This window comes from Helianthus annuus, chromosome 11 (assembly GCF_002127325.2).
Source record: "Helianthus annuus cultivar XRQ/B chromosome 11, HanXRQr2.0-SUNRISE, whole genome shotgun sequence".
NCBI classification, from domain to species: Eukaryota; Viridiplantae; Streptophyta; class Magnoliopsida; order Asterales; family Asteraceae; genus Helianthus; species Helianthus annuus.
Window position 1 is genome coordinate 51352336 of NC_035443.2, and position 20765 is coordinate 51373100.

At 35.3% G+C, this 20765-nt stretch overlaps 2 protein-coding genes, 1 long non-coding RNA gene and 1 other non-coding gene across 6 annotated transcripts; 3 read left to right on the top strand and 1 right to left on the bottom strand.

Moving 5' to 3' along the window:
* Positions 1-2147: 2147 nt before the first annotated feature.
* Positions 2148-7113, bottom strand: LOC110890350 (chaperone protein dnaJ A7A, chloroplastic). 2 transcript variants are annotated; one of them, XM_022137949.2, is made up of 8 exons: positions 6957-7113; positions 6498-6616; positions 5054-5195; positions 4863-4920; positions 4539-4581; positions 3649-3697; positions 3259-3342; positions 2148-3160 (listed from the first exon to the last, which is right to left on the bottom strand). In XM_022137949.2, the coding sequence occupies exons 2-8, from the start codon at positions 6602-6604 to the stop codon at positions 2318-2320; spliced, it is 1326 nt and encodes a 441-aa protein (XP_021993641.1). In that variant the 5' UTR covers positions 6605-6616; positions 6957-7113; the 3' UTR covers positions 2148-2317. The 2 variants fall into 2 exon arrangements, with proteins under 2 accessions (XP_021993641.1, XP_021993640.1); XM_022137948.2 differs by having other exon boundaries at positions 6498-6623; positions 6957-7109.
* Positions 7114-7192: 79 nt separating this feature from the next.
* Positions 7193-7282, top strand: TRNAY-GUA. The gene is given in 2 exon segments: positions 7193-7229; positions 7247-7282. It is a non-coding gene; the product is annotated as a tRNA-Tyr (tRNA).
* A 2924-nt stretch (positions 7283-10206) lies between these two features.
* On the top strand, positions 10207-12891 carry LOC110890351. Of its 2 annotated transcripts, XR_002564427.2 has the most exons (5): positions 10207-10442; positions 11640-11904; positions 11999-12072; positions 12372-12394; positions 12575-12891. It is a non-coding gene; the product is annotated as an uncharacterized LOC110890351 (long non-coding RNA). The 2 variants fall into 2 exon arrangements; XR_002564428.2 differs by lacking the exon at positions 12372-12394 and having other exon boundaries at positions 10210-10442.
* Positions 12892-15700: 2809 nt separating this feature from the next.
* On the top strand, positions 15701-19631 carry LOC110890353. The gene is made up of 4 exons (XM_022137950.2): positions 15701-16209; positions 18613-18748; positions 18845-19066; positions 19146-19631. Exons 1-4 carry the CDS (start codon positions 15716-15718, stop codon positions 19434-19436), a joined length of 1143 nt encoding a protein of 380 aa, XP_021993642.2. The 5' UTR covers positions 15701-15715; the 3' UTR covers positions 19437-19631.
* Positions 19632-20765: the final 1134 nt, after the last annotated feature.

The following is a 20765-nucleotide window of genomic DNA, read 5'->3' on the forward strand; positions in this document are numbered from 1 at the left end:
TGTGCATTTTAAGTGTGTCTATATGTGTTTCCTATACGTGATTACTTGTACCCCAACTTGACCAATATTTGGTAACCATGCTAGGACGTGGTGACCAACGTGTTTGACCAAGTAAAATATCTACCGAGCAACCCAAGGTGAGTTCACAACCTAAAGCATGCGTTCCCGGTGGTTTGGGAAACGGAACAACAAACAACACTATTCCCTTATGAGGAATACAACTTACTTTTCTTCCCTTGTTATTGGGAACCTTTAGTTAATTACTGTTTATACGGATTGCAACTAACGGCACTAAACGAAACTCTATCACTCAAGTCCCTACTACTTAATACCGATTAGTCGCCGGGGCCAGGCGAACGGGTTATTAGTTGATAGCGCTATTTAGGTTTTACCAACCTCACACCGTGCCATGGTATGGGATCAGTCGTGAACTAATGTACTCAGGCATCCGTCAATGATGATAGAACATTGACATCGGGGCATCCTGCGGAAACGCAAACGGTTACCTAGTGTTCGGTATTGGAAAAACAGTTTAGTCGTTAACTTTTGGGGTAGCTCCCCATGGCATGTATAAACGAGTAAATTAACTGGTGAAACAAGTTTTTGGTAATTAAAACTAGACAACTAGTGAACTCACTCAGCATTATTGTTGACACCTTACTGCATGCTTTGCAGGTAACCAGTGACTGAGGAGCTGCTGCTTGGGAATGTGTAGTGTTCGTCAAAACCCGTGTGTTGGGTTTTAATTATCTTGAACTTTGAACTATCTTTTTGGTTTATGCTTCCGCTGTTTTTGTTTAAACTAATTATCGAACTTAAACTACGATGTTGCTAACTACTTTGGATAGCAATTATTTTACTATTAACCAATGTTTAGTATAATTGGTGGTTGGATCCTGGTCAGTCACGCCCTCAAGCGGATGTTACTCCGCAGGTGGAATTTGGGGGTGTGACAAAAAGAGTAGAAGATTAATTACAAACTTGGTACATATGATAAGATTTTTTTATTTGACATTTTTTCAATAAGGTCACCAGCATTTTAGTTTTATAAAATTTAAAGGTCTAAGTAGATTTTATTTTTATAAAACTGATCTATATAAAAAATTAGAAATTAATTTATGTCTTAGTTTATAAACATCCTTCGCCTTACTAAAAAAATTAACTTAGTTAGTGGTTGGATGAAAATTTATAAAGATTATGTGACAAAGCTATTGTTTTTTTTTTCATATAAAAATTGCATGTATATTCTTTTTTAGTATATATGTAACAAAATTAATTAAATAAAAGAAATTTAAAAGAGTTTGAGTAAATTGCCAAAATCGACCATGTGGTTTATATTTGCCAGTTTCATCCAAATATCCTCAACTTAACAGAAAAAATAAACTAAGTTAGTGGTTTGGATGAAAATGGCAAAAAGTTGCAAACGTTGGGGGTAATTTGGTACAAAAGTGTCCTTTTGGACGAAAATGGCAAATCTGCCCAAAGCTCAGGGACGATTTTGGCAATTAACTCCAAAAAAATGGATGTAAATTAATGTTTCTTGTGTATTATGATTTTATAGGTTGATACAAGTCGAAAAGAGGCCATCTTTAAGGTTAAAGATGACGATTCAAAAGCCGAAAAATTGAGACCATCTTTGATTGTTATAACACTTTCCCCCAGTGTTGCCTACCGTTTACTTTTGCATTAAAAGGACACCATTTCATTTTTTATCACTCTATCACTTTTATTTTATATTGCTTTGTGGTTGTACATTGTTCACGTTCCCTTTTATAAATTAAAAATTGTGTTTTTGTTAATAATGTTGTTTAGACTTGTGTCCACTTAATGTGGGTGTTTAGGATTGCTTACTTTGAGCTCCTTTTAAGTTTTTGACTTATTAAAGTTAATAGGTCATTTTTGTAGTGTTTGGATAATGTGTTGAGAATGAGTTTTTGTGGTTTGAAAAGAAGAAAAGGAAAAGTTAGATGGCTGTAAGTTGTAACTTTTTCAAATAGGAGATGAAAAAGAAGAAAAGGATAAGCAAACCGAAACACCATCAATATACATTATCTCTGTTTGTTACGTTGTTAGAGTAACCCGTCCACCGGACGGGTATTAAACTAGTTAAAATAGATATAAAAATTGGCCCGTTTTGACCCATTACAAAAACTGCATTCGTAAAATATCACTTATAATCAACATAATCATAAAATCCAATGCCAAAAATTCTGCTAAAAATGTCTATTTTCCTCACTAATTTAGTAAATGAATATATAGGCACCACTCAGAATCCATGATCAAACATTTATAAATAATCAGTTTGAAGCAAAACACATTATCTAGCGCTACTTGCAACTTTACCCTTTTTAAGATTCGACAATTCTTCGATTAGCTTCTTTTCTTCACCACTTACGCGTTTCGGTATCTCTACTTGCACTCTCACCAGCTGATCACCCCTCTTGTTGCTCTTGTTCAGAAGCGGAACCCCCTTCTTCGCCATCACTAAAGTCGTCCCCGGCTGGGTCCCACTCGGGATTTTCAAATCAACTGTTCCGTCCACAGTCGGCACCTTCACTGTTGTCCCCAATATAGCATCCAGATACGAGATTTTACAAGTATAAAGAATATTTGTGTCGTCACGTTTCAACACAGGATCTGGAAGCACGTCAATCATTACAAAAAGGTCACCAGGAGGCCCGCCTCTCCTTCCGGCGTTACCCTCTGACCGGACTCTTAAACGGCTGCCCGAGTCTACCCCGGCCGGGACTTTAAGGCTGACTTTCTTTGACTTTCTTACACGCCCGTCTCCTTTACATGTATCACACGGGGTGGAAATTTCTCCACTTCCGTCACACGAAGGGCATGTGGATACTTGCTGAAACACGCCCAACGGAGTTCGGGCTGATGAGATGACTTGACCTTGACCGCCACATGCGGTGCATCTAGACGAGGTGGTCCCAGGCTTGGCACCCGACCCGTCACAAGTCTTACAGGTGTCAAGTTTGGTTATTTCGATCTCTTTTTCGGCACCGAACACGGCTTCTTTGAAGTTTAAGACGAGATTGTAACCCTGGTCTTCACCTTCTGTAGCCATGTTACGTGAGCCTCGGCCTCCCATGCCGCCCATACCGCCCATATCGAATAATGACTCGAAGATGTCGAATGGGCTGCTGAAATCCTGTGTGAAGCAATTGGAATGTGCCAAGTGGCAGATTTAAAAAATGGAAGCTAACAAAAATGTTGGTATAATAAGTATTTTTGGCAGATAGAACTTACCCCTTGGCCCCCCATGCCAGCACCTTTAAGCCCAGCCTCACCGTATCGGTCATATATGGATCGTTTTTCATCATCTGACAAAACCTGCATTAGCGTAACAAGTCAATATGCCAGAACACTTCTTTTCCTGAAATTTTTAATATTTAAAAATTTGGGCAATTATGACTAAAATACTACATTATTCCAATTATAATCTAGCATTTCATATAATATAATTTATTTATTTAGGGGCTTCTATGCATCAATAGTATACTCTAATGTTCAACTCATTTCATTATAGTGTTTTTACGATTTTACGGTTTTTACCCATTTGAAGTGTTAAAATATAACAAAACCCAAATCAACACATTATAAATCGCCATCTCATTATATGGTGAGCAAAGATGTTACCTCGTAAGCATTGCTAATGTCCTTGAACTTTTGTTCAGCTCCTGGTTCTCTGCAAAAACATATTAATACATTTATACATGAGAAAAAAAATTATTTATTATAACATTTTGGTTTCCTTTATCGGTTACGTATTTGTTTCAAGCTGTTTTCTTTGTACTCAAATTCTCTGTCTTTCACTTTAATTATGAGTAGCAGTTTAATACTTGCAATGACGAAATGAACACTGATGACTGATGAAAGATGACGCTTTTATTTAATAAAGTTTAAGGCTTTTAGCATGACTTGTAATTATCCATATCTATGAATTAATGAAACTAATAATCTGGATGGCTATAACTGATTAATTGAAGGGTAGATATAATAATCTTGTCAGAGTATGTTACACATCATTCATCATCTCCTGGAACAGGTATTAATCCAGAAATATATTCTCCCACAACTTCATTATTTGACCAATATAAAACAAATAAAAAGATGCCAAAACGTACGAGATATACAGTTTTCAACTAGACATAAGCATCTTGAATTTTTCAACGATTCTATTGCAACCAGATTCAAAAATAACTGAGCCCATATTTGTTCAGTAGTCGGTTGTCCAACGAACTAGACATGTATCACTGTTTGATCAGCATAACTCTCTAGTGCAGAATTATTTTTAACCTTACTAGTTAAACTAAATTATTAAATGAAAGATCTGAAAGTTTAAGTACCGAGATCTAAACCAAACACCTATAAAAAGTTTTTGGGTGTCCAACCCAGATGTATGATAAAAAGAGTCTACTCTGTTTGATCTTATCAACAATTAAATTAGACATATAAAGAACACAGGCATTATGTGTAGAACTGATCGTACATGTACTTTGTAAAAATGGAACAGCAGCTAAACTTACTTGTTCACGTCAGGATGATAACTCCTTGCAAGTTTCCTATAAGCTGAACAAGAAACACGAGTTAAAACTTCTTGTAACAAGCAGAGTTACTAACCAACATTCAAGTACATAAGTTTTTTGTTAGATATTTTGTTAGATATTTATGAAGCCTTTATCAGCCTTAACAAGTTTAGAGGTCAATACATCCACTCACAACTAAAAGAACATAGTGTCAGTATCCAATATAAAAAAAAAAATCCATCCAGTACCGCATAATAATATCATAACAGATGGTAACTTCAAGAATCTCTAATAAACTATCATGGACTTATATATTTCACTAACCACTCTTAATCTCTGATTTGCTGGCATTCTTTGACACCCCAAGTATCGAATAGAAATCCTGGGTACAAGATGAAACGTAATTACATATTACAATACAGACAAAAACGGAATTGTTTTACAAAACATAGAAGTGAAATATCATCGTTATTATGAGAGTAAAAATGATATACATATCTTAACAGCAAACTTACCGATTCAGCTCTAACAACGAGCCTGCTACCTCTGCGGTGATGAAAATTACCACTCGAAGACCTCATATGATATAGTGTGTATAAGGATTGTTGTGAGAAGAAACTTGAACATGATGATGCAAATCCTCTAGGACGTATCACACTAGCACATTTTGAGATAAAAACATAATTATTATCCAAATTTCCAAAAAATGACACCTTTGCATCAAATCGTGTAATTTCATATTTCTGGTTACCACTTACAAACCATATCAATGTATCACACTAGCACATTTTGAGCTAATTTTCAATTGACATTAAATATGTCCTAAAAGTGTTCAATAGTTTGCAACATATTCTCCTCTAACCATATTTTAAAGGAAAAATTACAAGTTGTGTCCTTTATCTTTATACCACTTTTCAGGCGGTGTCCTTTTTAACGAATGTTAACAGGCGGTGTCCTTTACTAGGTATTTTGTTGCAAGTTTAGTCCTTTACACCCAACCCAGTTAAAAAACCCTGTTAATTGTTGACAGGCGGTGTCTTTTACTAGGTATTTTGTTGCAAGTTTAGTCCTTTACCTAGGTATTTTGTTGCTAGTTTAGTCCTTTACACCCAATAATTAACAGGGTTTTTTAACTGGGTTGGGTGTAAAGAACTAAACTTGCAACAAAATACCTAGTAAAGGACACCGTCTGTCAACATTCGTTAAAAAGGATACCGCCTGAAAAGTGGTATAAAGATAAAGGACAAAACTTGTAATTTTTCCTATTTTAAACACAAAAACATAACATAAATAAAATTTCAGATTAATGCACAACAACCAGATGAATGACTAACACTAATTCTAGATCTCTTATTTATAATGCATGAATCATGTGACCAACATCAAATAGGCGGAATGAAACCTCGAACACAACTTGGCTGATTTAACTTTTCCATTCGCCCAAGTAGCTATAACAGGAATCCGGCCCTCATAACAGTATTCCCAACCCCATCAAATATTCAAATGACTTCCAAAAAGTTTCTAACCATTTCCGAAGGTCAAGCATAGCAACACTTGAAAATAGTTATACAAGAATATGCATGCCAACAACCAAAAATAGACCGCATACTATTTATGGCCTACAGAAATCTTACTCAAAACTTTCTAATAAACATTTCACGCCCATCAATTATTCTAAGAATTAGGCAAAGTGGGCATATCATAATACCAACTCAACCTTCCCAAAAGACGAAAACACCACCAAACATGTACACCTAAACTCATAAAAGGGGTCTACAGAAAACACAGCCAAGCCGAACAAAACTCATTAAAGGAGTCTGAATGACTTCTGAATATCGAATTAATAAAAGCCAATATACAAATAACTTCAGAGTACATAACATAACATAATTGGTTCAAAAGTGTCCATAGTCAGATAAACACAAAGATTTAACATCAAACAACCAAGAGAACACTCACCAAGGCAAACGAGCAAACGACTTGCTAGCAATAGAAACACTCAACATCGACTGAGGCTGAACTCCACATAGCGCAACCGACGTACCCGCACAAGGTAAGACTGCCATTCTCTATAGTCTCTACTCTCTACAAAACAACAAACCATAACAAATATAATCAGACTAATAAACCTATTATCATCATCATTATTATAATATTATTATTATTATTCATAACAAATTAAAAAACAAAAATCATATCACTCAATTAGGATGTATTAACCCGTATAATTTCAATCTAAAAAACTTGTTTCCCTGTTACCTCTTCAATTAATGATAAAATTAACCTTTATATAAACATCTAAACGAAGGGCTAGTGTTTTAGAGACAGAAATGAACGGTAACAAACACAAGCAAAACAGTAAAAACTGATAGCGAATTACAATAAACATGGAAATTAAATGGAATTCGATATACGAACCTGAAATTGAAGGTACGGAACAATAAGCAGAGATGAAAGGGACGTCGGAGATGCGGTGGTTGAGGGCGGAGAAGGTGCTAGAAAGATGAGGTTTTTGAAAGAGAAGGGAGTTTGGAGACGAATATACTACTAGCTATAGCTATAGTCGTTCTAAACCCACCTAGCAAAAGCCCTACAAGCCCATGTTAGTGTAGACTTTATGTTATATATGTTTTAGATGTGAATTGAAACAACAACCGACCTTAGCTCAGTTGGTAGAGCGGAGGACTGTAGTGGGTTAACCGTTAGATATCCTTAGGTCGCTGGTTCGAATCCGGCAGGTCGGAACTTTTTTTTACTAAATAATGTAATTTTTTTATTGTTGATGTTAAAGATTGTATTTCTTCAAGATTTTAACAGATTGGCTGAAAAAAAAAAGTCCTCGATAAGGTGATATCTTTCCAAAATAATCGGTGGTTGTTTGGAGCGAGAATTTAATTGGAGATAAGGTGTACTCATGGGCCAAATTGGTAAAGGAGGTTATGTTCTTTAAGGTAGATTTTGAAAAGGCTATGATTGCCTCTCGTGGAAGTTTTTAGTAAATATCATGGAAATCTTGTTAGAGAAATTGAATCGTGTGAATCTTGTGTATAGGGAAAGCTTCGGTATTGATAAGCGGAACTCATATGAAAGAGTTTTAACTAAAACGGGGCTTCAACAAGGGGATCCTTTATCCCCATTTTAATCACTATTGTTATGGAAGCTATTCACGTGATGTGGCTAGAGCGGTGAGGCGGGAACCTTTAGAGGCATAAAACTTTCGAACAAAGGTCTGACTATGTCTCACTTATTTTATGCCGACGATGCTCTTTTTAATGGCGAACGGTCGGAGAAAAACATTAAACACCTTAATCAGATATTGAGTTCTTTTAACTTGACATCTGATCTGAGGGTAAACTTAGCTAAAATCTGGTGTTCGGGGTGGGGTGGAAGGTGGATTGTGGGTGATTTGTCTAATCACCTTAATTTTAAAAGAGGAGAGTTCCATTTCGTTCACCTTAAATAAGGTGGGGAATTGGAAAATTATAATTAATAAGTTCAACTCTCGCTTGTCGTCTTGGAAAGTGAGAAACCTATCCTTCGCCGGACAAGTAATGTTAATTAAAGCGGTTTTGGGGTCTCTTCCAATTTACACACTTTCGTTATTTAAAGCTCTGGTAGCGGTAGTTAAAACTCTAGAGGGTATCCGTATGCATTTCCTTTGGGGTGAAGCGTTGAACATCAGAAAAATTAAGTTGTTAGCACGAGGGAAAGTTCTAAAACCTAAGAAATGTGGCGACTTGGACGTAAGAAGGATTAGAGAAATAAACTTGGGTCTTATTGTTGCCAAATGGCGGTGGAGGTATAAGTAATCTAAAGAATAATTGTTAGCTAGGGTGGTGACCTCAGTCCATCGTGGTATATAGAAATTATAATTTTGTGCCCTGTAGAAAATATATTCCTAGGGTGTGGAAGGTTATAGGGTCAGTTAATCAGCACTTTGCTAAATGTGGTCTTGAAGTGCTAAATGTGGCATTGATATTCAATCTAAGTTCACTTGCTCAATTAGGGCAGAGGTCCCTGTCCAATTTTGGAAAGAATCATGGTGCTTTGAGGATTAACTTAAAGGCATATTTATTTTACTCTATTCATTAGTAAAGTCAAAAGGTGTGAAGGTTAGTGATTGTTATAAAGTTTTGGATAACAAGGTGGTATAGGATTAGAAATGAAAATGGTTGTCCTAAACTAATGAGGAAAATCGAAAGTTTCCATGCTTTCGGAGATCTTGAAGAATCAGATTATTAAAGGTGGTTCGGTTGTGTGGCTTTGGAACACGACATGGAGTCTGGTGGATTACATGGTTATGCATGTGAAGAAGGACGTCGCATAAAAGAGTTACTCATCCATGCAAAATAATTATTATATATGGAGCTCCATTGCAATTCATTAGGTCAACTGTTTTGTGTAGCGAGTGTTTATAAACATGATTCCAACTGCAAAATCCTTAGCAAGGAGAGGGTTTGCCTTTGGTGACGGTTTGTGCCCGACTTGTGTCATCCATTCAGTTTCAGCAGAGCATTTGTTGGTCGCATGTGTGGTTGCTAGATCCAATTGGTGGCAAGTATGTGCATGGGTCAAAGTCCTGATTCCGCCTATCTTTGATACATTAAGTAACTTGTTACAATATTGCCCCCATTTAAATGTTTCGCGTAAGAAGAAGACGGTCTACGCAATGTTCTTAATGATGGTGTGGAGGATATGGTATGATAGAAATGAGAAGATCTTCAAAGGTGTTAATTTATGTCCTAACATTGCAAGTGTTTAGTAGCTAATCATTAGAGCTAACATTATCAACCATCACTTTCAACTGCTCTCCTTATTAGGACACTTGAATGACCAACGTAAAGACAAATATTTATAATTCTCTTATGTAAACGCCAATCATCATCTATAAGATTCGCAGTCAAACACTTATAGAATAATTTTGACCCAAGTCCAAGTGTCTATGGTTAAAGATATTCTAGAGGACATCATTTTAAATATATTCACCAATCATCTCCTTTCCTCAATAAAATAACTATAGCAATCCCTTGTAGCAGTTAAACGTAAAGGTACAACAAAAATGGGCATTAATAGTCTTACATAATTCACGAAAATCCTCCCGCTCCACAAAATAAAACGACGCTTCATCAACAATCATCATTTTTGCTAAGGCTTTCCTAATTACTTATTGGTTAAATTCCCATAACTTAGGTATTGTCCTTGTTTCAATAAACCATCATCACTAACGACTCAAGATCAAGTAACTTTTGTTTTTATCAATAATTACAGGAAATTGTTTGCAAGTGATAATGTGGTTTTTTCAAAGGGGGCATCCCACACAACTAATTAATTTATGACAATATATACATTCAGACTTATCAATGACATCACTCTCAACAAAATGATCCCACCAACCATATTTTTTTATGCTTACACGTGTAGATTGAGATTCACTTACAATACTATTGGGTACATATGGGAGTTTTCCATCGTGTTTCTTTTTTTTGATTCTTCTTTTCTTTAGCCTTAGAAATCACCTCATTTTCGGACACTGGCTCCCAATCGGAGTTGTTTGCATTGTGGATAGGATATCCATTATATATTATATAATAGTATAATTTGCAACATTTTGTTGCAATTGATGTGGTACTTGCTGCTTAAGATGTTGTACCAGTTTGGTGTCATGTTATTGGCTTATTTTGGGCCAACCCATGCGTCAGCCTATTAACCCACTCTCACATAAAAAATCTAAACGATCACCCTTTCATTTCAATTCTGGAATCTGGATAGAGAGGTCGTTGCAAAGAGAATTAGGGGAAAGAGGGAGTCGATCACCCTCCTACAGCCTCCCTCAACTGTGCTTTTTTAGGATCATATGGAGGTTAACTATTTGATCAACAAACAAGGAAAACTGTGCAACAAAAGGTAGGAATTTTATGCCAATTTTAGTGTTTGCTTGGCTTTAAGGGTTTTCTTGATATTGGGTTTGTTTGTTCAACATATTTTGGATGATTTTGAGAGCATACTAGATCGTATCTGAGATGTGTTCTTGATTTGGCCTGTAATGAAGGAAACATTATAAACCCTAATTCTACCCTGTCACAACCCCTTTATTCTTCTGCAGATTCCTTCGATTGTCCTTTTATATGTAGATACAAAAGGTCACTAGAATGACTTACTTCATTTCCGTTCCTAAATTCCACCATATTTCTATTTTTCTTTAATGTTAATTAGGTAAATGGCGATAGCATCTGAGTTATTTATGCTTTCACAGTTATGCATAACTTTTATTGTTAATTTTGAGTGGTTATGCACAAGTGTAGTTACTTGATATCACTCATTACTTTTGTATTGGTTTTGTTTTTTTTTCTTTATTTACAGAAAACAATGAAGAATTGAAAACATATTTTAATGATTTGCTTACAACCTTTGATATGTGTCTTCCTCCAAGTGTTAGTCCTAAGAAGCTTAAGCAAAAATTCTAATCAATTGTATGTTTTCACAATGGAAGATTGGAAAAAAAGTGTATTTAAGTGGCTCTTTTACATGGTAAGGCCTCAACATTTATATATCTAAGGTTGGATGCCAAGTGTTCGAGCTTGAATGAGTTGACTTTAATAAATGATACGTGTAACAATGTAGCACTGACATTGATCTTTAATATATAGTATATAATAATATAATGTAGTTTTGGAATTGCCTCCTTGCAGAAGTGTTAGCCTCTATCCTGAGCCCCCGGGTTTTCATCCCACTGTGTGTTACGTCCGAGAGTTTTGCTCTTGTGGCGGCTCAACGATTGTCAAGTGGCATCCGACGGTATGGTTTCCCGGGGGATCGGATAAGACAACATAGTCTGACCAGAGTGGGGCAATAAGGCTCTTCTAATTTGGGGAGTGCGGTGGCCGAACACACAAGAAAGTCACCATTCCAAAAAATATAGTTTTGGAATCAGAAGGAATTTTACTATAACATAACTAATGATTAAACAATGGTTTTTGATTTCCAAGAAACATAGGTTGGTGGTGTTAACATGTTAACGCCAAAGGTAATCTAATGAATATAACTTAAATAATTTACAATAATAAAAACAACACTTTAATGGTTTGCATGCTTGTGTTGCAGGTATAGAAAAATTGGTGGTACACAACAATGGCACTTCTACAATCGGATTTGTTCATTTTGCTCAAAGATCAATAAGTGGCAAAACTTTATTTAGCATGCAGTTTGACATATTAATCTTTATTAATGGGCATATAGTTATCCTCTTTCTTTTAATGGACATGTCATTGAAGATATATAAAAGGGAATCTAAATGTTAATTCTAGGGCGATACTGGCAAACGCTATAACTAACAAAAGGAGTCACGAGTCATGATTTCCTAGCATCGGTACGCCATTTGATAAATATAATGGTTGAAGATATTATCTCATGTATCCCCTAAACTTGGCATAATATCATATTATAAAAAATATGCTTTTCAGATTTATGATTTTTATACGCGAGTTCATGGAGGTGGTGCAATGGTTTGGAGGATACTGAGAGGAACTTTTGTCAGGTGAGGAGATTCTGACTTCTCTATGTTGTTTCATTCACTCACATAAATAACAAATAAGAATAAGAAATCAGTAACAGGTATCTAGGCCCAAAAGCTTTTTCACATTATTCTGGAAATTGCATACTTAGAACTGAATGAAAAAAGGACTTAAATAGGAAAAATACTTTTAGCCAATCAACTTGTACTAATAACCAACACTAAACAGACGGTTCATTTCTCTTTTTTTTTTTTTGCTAAAAAATGGTTAATCTTAAATCTTGAGTTAATAATGATATGATATGTCATATGATATGGAACAGGTCATCCATGGATTAGAAATAAGGTCAGTGAAGTGAAATTGCCTCTTGATATATCTATATTGAGATTAATGAAGAGCTATATGCGTTCTTCTGCTCTTCGCAAAGCTAATTTACGGACTAGTTATTGGGAATTGCCATTAATCCATGTTCTAGATTTTTTAGGCCAACTGGTGCTTAATGTAGTTTTTCTAATTAATTTGCAGGCGTTATAGAAGACATTGCCTGTAGATGAGCTGTTTTATCCAAAGGAGCATTTTTCTTTGTTGGAACCGAGCAAAAGCGAGACCATAAACATGGTAAATATAAAAAAAAAGCAGTAACCGATGCAACTGCTGTAAGCGTTTCCTTATAACTATAGCTTTAAATTATACGCAGAGAGGTGCTTCAATTTAACTCAGATTACTCATTTAAAATACAATTGCTCTATTGCTCTACACGGCTCTGAGGTAGCCTTGCTATTATAGCATGTCAAAATGTTACATGTGTATTAATGATAAGTCTTGAAAGCTCATCGTATAAAGCTATGTTTGATAGATCAATATACTTCGAGTCAATTCCGTGGCCGGCGGCGCAACGCGTGCTCCGTTTTCTAGTTTAAAATAATCTATAATAAATCCAAAACAAAATAGTAAGCAACAAACCATGTTCAAGAAACCAAAATAGAACGAACCCATGGAACAAACTAGATTGGAAACAAATCTACGATGGTTTATATATAAAGAAAACTCATCAGCCATACAGATCAGTTAGTGGGGTCAAAGGTTTGCATTGTATAACTAGTTTAATCCAGCAAATGAATTAGTAAATAGAGATCCTATTCAATGGCGAAACTTGACAATGAAGACGGGGGTCGAAAACGTATATACCAAAAAATTTATATAGAACCGGGGGGTCGAAAACGTACATACCCAAAAAATTATATACGAAAACTACATATATAACACTACTGAGCGAAAATTTCGGGGGGTCGGGCGCCCCCCGGCCCCTCTTAAGCTGCGCCACTAATCCTATTAACTGAACTGAATCTACTTTAAATGAATCACAACTACAACATTACATACATATTACGATACAAGATCAGACGCGTAAATAATCCCATATAAAATATACAATAAAGAATAATATACGTATACAAAATGTTGAGGTGTAAGTTAGTGGGGTCGTAGGTTTACAGATCTTCAACTTCAACTTCGAGGGCCGAGGCTTCAAATCTTCGATAATTGTAGATCTTCGTGAGGTAAGGTAACAAACCTTCGATGTTTGTATATCTTTGACATTTATAGATCTTAATGTACATGGTGTTGATATGTGCTTAGGTCTAGATAATTGCACATATAACTGTGTTGTTATACGTTGATATGTGTCTAGGCCTAAATAATTGTGTTGTTAGATAACAATACCTTTATTTTCGTAATCATAAAATTATTCTAGACCTGATCATATATTAGCACCGTGTATGGTAAACAACAAAAGTTATACACGTAGTGAGTTACACTTATAAAACTTGTTTTTTATTAAAAAAAAAATATATTAATACTATACACATTTTTCAAAGAAAAGAATGCTTGAGTTAATGGCGTATTTAAAAAAATAGCTGAGTATATAAAAGTTATTTGAGTTTTCTAAAAACCAATAAAAGTTACAAATTGACTCAACTACCATTATATAACATAATAAAAACCTATATGGATGGCCAATATATTTTTTTATAAACAATTTCATTACTTTTTCCCTTAGTTTTTGTCATTTGTTTAGTTTTTTCTTTGAAACGCACAAAAATTTAACATTTTAATCCATGCTTTTGTTATTAATATTTCTTTAGTCATCTCAAATATAATATGTTTTTATGTCTTCTTTTCTCGCCTTCGCTTTCCTTAACATTGATTTAAACCACGTAATGTTTTCTAAGTTCCGTATGGTGCAAATCGCTTATTTTATCTACGTTATTGTCCATTTTGAACCCCATCACGATTTACTTATGTAATCCGATGATTCTCTATGAAAATCTCACGTATCATGTGTATTCCCATGTTTTCAATATAACCTGTACCTGTACAAGTGATAGTACCAAAAAACATGTATCAACATCTAAGTGTAAACACAATGATACAACACGGATTATAATCCCCTTTACCTTTTTGCTAATAATATTCTTTTTATAGTCATCATCAAAGAGTACTTGAACTTTTAATTAATGATCAACGATAAACATGTATCTTACTTGAATGCTATGATGAATACCGTTTTTCAGTAAAGTAACTAAAATCAATACCATTCCTTTATCTATTTCAGTAAAGTAATTAATATCAATACCATTCCTTTATCTATTTTACTTGAAACTTATTCAAAAATTTAAAATTGGATGTAAAACTTCATTTTTTTTAGAACTTACTTTTTTTATACCCAAATTTCATCTAACTTTATAGTTGCAAAAATTATTTTTAGATGTAAAACTTCAATTTTTTTAAGAGCTAACTTTTTAATACCTAAATTTCATCTAACTTTATAATTGTAAAAATTTAAACCCATATTACTTTTATAAAAGACAAGCATCATACTAATTAAAAGTTCAATATTCAGATTTACAAGACAAGAGTAATGTGAGATCACATTTTTGTTTCTATAGTTACCATTCATTTCTTTTGCATATATACACATAACACATTTAACATGCTCTTGCATATATACACATAACACATTTAATATGCTCATTAACTTCAAATCTTTATAATCATTCATTTAAATTATTCAAGGTTTAAAATGTCTAAAAGGTAATACATTTCATTCAATTCAATAGATTATTTGATTAATTGAATTTACCCACACGTTTTTTTCAAATTGTTCACATTATAATGCAATACAAACCCATCTTCAATTTTATTACATTCATGTCCCTTTTATTTTCTTCCAAAATTATAACTAATGTTAAAATATAATATCAAATACCATTGTGTCATAATTAGTTGATCCACGTCACTAATAACACATATAACTCATGCATGTGTTCATCCTTAAAAACACCATAAATAAGATTCACTTTTCATCTTACTGTCAATTAGCCTCTCCTCCAAACACTTCACACCACAATAATCCGCCATAACCAGTAGCAAAAACACCCATCTATACATATCACATAAAAAAAAAAAAAATCCAAAGTCGTCCAATAACAATCAACCTTCAATCAGCCTTCTCCTAGCGTCAATAATCTTAACCCCTTCCCCCCAACAAAAAATTCAATGTTAGACATGAGAATTATATTCATCCAATAACAATCAACCTTTAATCAGCCTTTTTCAAGCGTCTACAATCTTAAAGCCCCTCGACAAAAAACTTCGACACCAGACATGAGAAATACAGACACAACATCACCAACTCTAACATTACCTGAACTCTACATCCCCTGTCGTCCCCGATCCGGTCACCGTCGTCCCCGCACTTGTTTTCGCTCGTGGGAAAACACTTTTGCGAGAGCAAGTCAAAGTCGGAACAGAAGTAAAAACAAAAAAAGAAAACACGAAGTGGTTATTGAAAATGAAGAAGAGTTAGAGGGGGAGAATGTAATATACAAGAATGGAGAAAAGGTTGACCTAAACTTGGTAGCGCGTGTAGGGGACGGCGCGTACGAGAGGGAGTTAGAGAGCATGACGCAGGGTATGTCGAGAGTACAACTGGTAGGGTTTATGGATAGTTTAGAAGGAGAGTGGTGCGGTCGTAGTGAGCGGAGGAAGGTGGTGGTTGCCGCCGAAATCGTCAAAGTTCTGCCGGTCGATTGGAAGATCGAGATCGCCGTTCGCCGCCGTGCTCAACAGTGTTCTCTATACTGCCGGAGTTATGTAAGGTTAGGTTTTCACCGTCACTTTCGCCTCTCGTTATTGCATTGTGTTTTGAACTTCTGATTGAAAGTTTTTACGTTAATCTATGCTGTTCGTAAGCTAGGTTTTCATGCGAGTTGTGTTAATTCTGTTTTTTATTGTGCTTGTGTTGAAATTAATTGAAAAAATGTCAGGTGATTTTGAGGTTTTACAGGTTCTGGTTCGCTAGTTGTAGATTTGTTGACGATTTAGACCTAATTTTGAATCTGGAGTTAACTTAGATCGGTGTATAATCAGAAATGTTGTGTTCATTGTGACTAACAGTTTTTCAGTAATTCTGATTAGTGTTAAGTTGTTAATCTGAACGTAAGTTTACAAAGTAGCTTATAGTTGTAAGTTTGATTGATTTATTTGACAGGAACGTTGCACAGTGCTTGTTAATATCTACGTTGTTTGCTACCTGGTTTATTCATGACGTTGAAGAAGTTCAGAGATAGTGTTCTGCTGTTAATGTATCGTAAACATTGTTGACGTTTTCTAGGTCTTTTGATTAACACGTTGTTGATACTTGATACGTTGTTTGAGTGTGCTGTTATAAGAAATTTAGGGCTAGTGTTTTGTTCTCGTTGTTACTTTAGGAGTTTAGGTTACGCGTATACTCTGCGGATGGAAATAACGTGGATGTTAAGTTAATTGAAGTTTACATTTAGAGGCTTTTACTATTCTATATGTTTGCGTCATGCTTTGAGAGTATCGTTAGCTGTTTACCTTATGTGTCTTTGTTAAATGTTCGGTTTAGATCTTGAAGGACATAAATGTTTATACCCTAGGGGTTTCGATAAGATTTTTGATTGTAGTTAGGAACACTAGTGACCATAGTTATTAAAAGCGTTAGGCGCACTCAAGGCGCATAGGCCTCGCCTGGGGCCTAGGTGCAAAGCGCAAAAAAAGCGAGGGCCTGAGAAAAATAAAACGCACAATGAAAAAAGTTAAAATACATTATGTATTAGAAAAAGAATACTATTCTTCAAATAAAATAATCAAAATCTATTATATAACACTTTATATCATCTACTTAGTACAAAAAGTTCTAAAATATTAGTGTATTAGTGTAGAAAAGTAGTTTTCCTTAGATGAAAGAAGAAATTTGGCTAGAATCTTGTCGGAAATTAGAGAATTTGGCCGGAAACTCTCCAGAATCTAGGAATCTCGCCGGAATGTGCGCCTGAACCATCACCTGGAGAATTAAAGCGCAATTTCCTCGACTGAAAGCGCAACTGCCTCGCCTCGCCTAAAAAATGGGCCTAGGCGCAAGAGGCGATGGCTTTTAACAACTATGCTAGTGACGCTACTATGCAGTGGGAAATCTAATAGAGCATCCTGCAATCGATTCTGTTATAAATAGTTTGCCTTCGACCTAGTGTCATGTGCAAAGCTTGAGTAGAGAATAGATCGAAGATATTCTATGTGTGCTAGTTATGAGGAAACCTTTACAAAAAAAAAAAAAAAAAAAAAAAATCCTTTGATTAGTGTTTTGAAAGCTGGCTTATGTTAGGTGACTTGTGTCTTAAAAAGATATTTCGAACTCAAATAACATTAAGATCATTGTTAAACAAAAAAGGTTGTAATTGGATTTAGTAATTTTATTGATCGTCTGTGTTGTTCCTAAATGGAATATTCTGAGGTATTGGCGGAAGCCGCGGCACCACCACCATGCACTCAACGTGGTTTCATTTTCACCTAATACATTTTACGTGTTTTTGAAATATGTCAAGATGCCTTAGGTGATCTCTTCGTATTTTGTACAATTAGATTTATATGACGAAAATTAAGATTTTAATTAGACTTGGTAAATTTATCGATCATTTGTGTTGTCCCTGAACAGAACATTTTGCGTGTTTTTGAGGCATTTCAAGATTTATAAGGTGATATCCTCGTATTTGGTAAACTAAGATTTGTATGATAAATAAGATTTTAATTAGATTTAGTAATTTGATTAATCATTTGTGCGGACCATTTTGAGGTATCGGCGGTAGCCGCGGTACCACCACAATGCACTCAAGATGGTTTCACGAAATACATTTTATGTCTTATTGATATATATCAAGATGTCTAGGGTGATCTCTTCATATTTGGTGAAATAAGATTTATAGATGATAAATAAGATTCTAACTAGAATCTGTAATTTTGTCGATCGGTCATTCATTTATGCTGCACTTAAAAGGAATATTCTAAGGTATTGGTCATATTACGTGTTTTTGACGTATATCAAGATGTCTAAGCCTAAGTTGATCTCTTCATATGTGTTAAAAAAAGATTTATATGTGATAAATTCTTCATAAAGGATGTTGAAGTTATTACTTATTACTTATTAGATCACGTTGATCTATCTAACTTACGCAATACTGTTGTTTCCTGGATATATTCAGTCCAACAGGGATGCAATTTAAGTCATGCAAGGAGGCTGCAGCGTATCTAAGAGATCAATCTTCGATAGATGCGGGTCATTCCAAACAAGGGGAGATGAGACAGATCAACAACGGTAGTCGTGTGCTCCTCAAATCTGTAAGTACAATCTAAGGTCACAGTTGTTGCAACTTGCAAGCCGAATTTGTGAAAGACAATAATTTAATGTTATTTCTGTTCTTTAAACATGTGCAGATAAACGAACTCACTAATTCATCGACTCTTCATGAGGCAAATAATAACCTATTGCATGGAACAAATGACTTGTATGATGTTGAAATAGGCTCCTTTATCGAATGCTCTCCGTGTGGACTCACGTTTGATGATATCGCTGCGCTCAACAAACACCTTGCGATTGTTCACAATAAAACAACCCGAATATTTGAGCTTCCAAAAAAACCTCCTGCTTTAGACAAGGTTTGGAACTTTTGTTACTATTATTGTTATAATCATTTTTTGAAAATTTGTGGCAACTAATTGTAGCTTTTGTTTGTAGGCACAAGCGGACCGTGGTCAGCATGCTGTTGTGGGCCAAGATGAGTCACGATTAGGTGAAGCATCTTCCAGCTCACAAAAGATGGCTGGAGTAGAGGCACCCGTAGCCATGGTTAACAACAATAACAATGGCAGGTTCAGGACCAAATGCACATGGTGCAACAAAGAGTTCCTTAGCGAGCCGGTTGATGCAGAAACAATGGCTGATGCAACCGGATTTATGTGTCCAGAATGCAAAGATGAGCTTTGGGGTGTTCCTGAAAGGAGTTTGTCAAGGGCTTATCAACAGTAAGTTAATTTGTTGTTTCCAGTTTGAGGCAGTCTTTTAGATTTTGGGGAGAAGAAAATGAATGTTTTATTTTGTTTATTTATTTATTGTGTTGTAGACAATAGTATACCCTTTGAGTATTCTGTATGTAGTTTAGTTTTTTCCCCTGTATGTCACAAACAGATGGTTTTTTATACATAAATTTAAAGGATAAACACATGTTCTGTATTTAGTTTTTTTAGTTTTAAAAAGCTGCGCCCAAGGCGCTAGGCGTGCGAGATGAGCTGAAAAACCCCTTAGCGGCTTGAGACAGCGCCTCCATAGTTTAAAAAAACGGCTGAGGCGCGCCTCAAGTTGAGACACCAAAAAACGAGTCTAAGGCCTCAGGGGGTTATTTTGTACGTGCGTCTTATAGGGCTGAGGCGGTAAGAAAAGTGGTGCTTAAGGGGTTTTGATGTTTTTGACTTTTTGTGTCCATTTCATGCCTTTTTTTTATGTGTGTGTTTTTACGTTTTTGATGAATTTGATGATGAAATTCGTTAGTATTTTATTTTGTATAAGATATATAATATAGAGAAAAATGCTCGAATAGTCCCTGCGGTTTGCCCATTTTTCACCTTTAGTCTCTAACTTTCCAAAATTACAGCTATAGTCCCCAACTTTTGCAATTTCGTTCCCAGATAGTCCCTGGTGCGGATGAAGGTTAGTTTTGATGTTAAGTGGATGTGAAATTACAAATGTACCCTTACTATTAAAAATCACAATAAAATATTTAAAAAATCTAATTTATTATTTTAAAGAAAAGTGGGCCCCACATTTTTCCTATCCCTACCCCGCCCCCACCCTCTTCTACCACCTTCACCACCACCACCACCTCACCCTATCGGAAAAACGCCACCACCACATCCTCCCACCATCATCTTCAACCTCATCCACCACTGCAACCATCACCCTTCAACCTCGACAATCTACCCTTTTGTAATTCCTCATCCATCACTGCAACCATCTCACCTGCCCCACCCCCACCATCACCCTTCACCGATGATGCTGAAGTAGATGCCAATGTATGCTTCAAGGATCAAATAAAATGAAATCTTTATTGTGGGGGGTGGGTGGGGGGGGGGGGGGAGATGATTTATATGATCAGGTGATTAATATTCGTAGTCCGTAGACAACTGTTTGGATTTTGGAAAACCATTATGTTGGTTGGGAACAAAACATTCCTATTTGACTTTAAGATAAAGACGTAAACCTAACCCGTGTTCAAAATTATTGAATACGTGCTTTCAAGATTGTAGTTGACTTTATGGATCCATAATCATTTAACTATACTTATTTACTTAATTAATTATA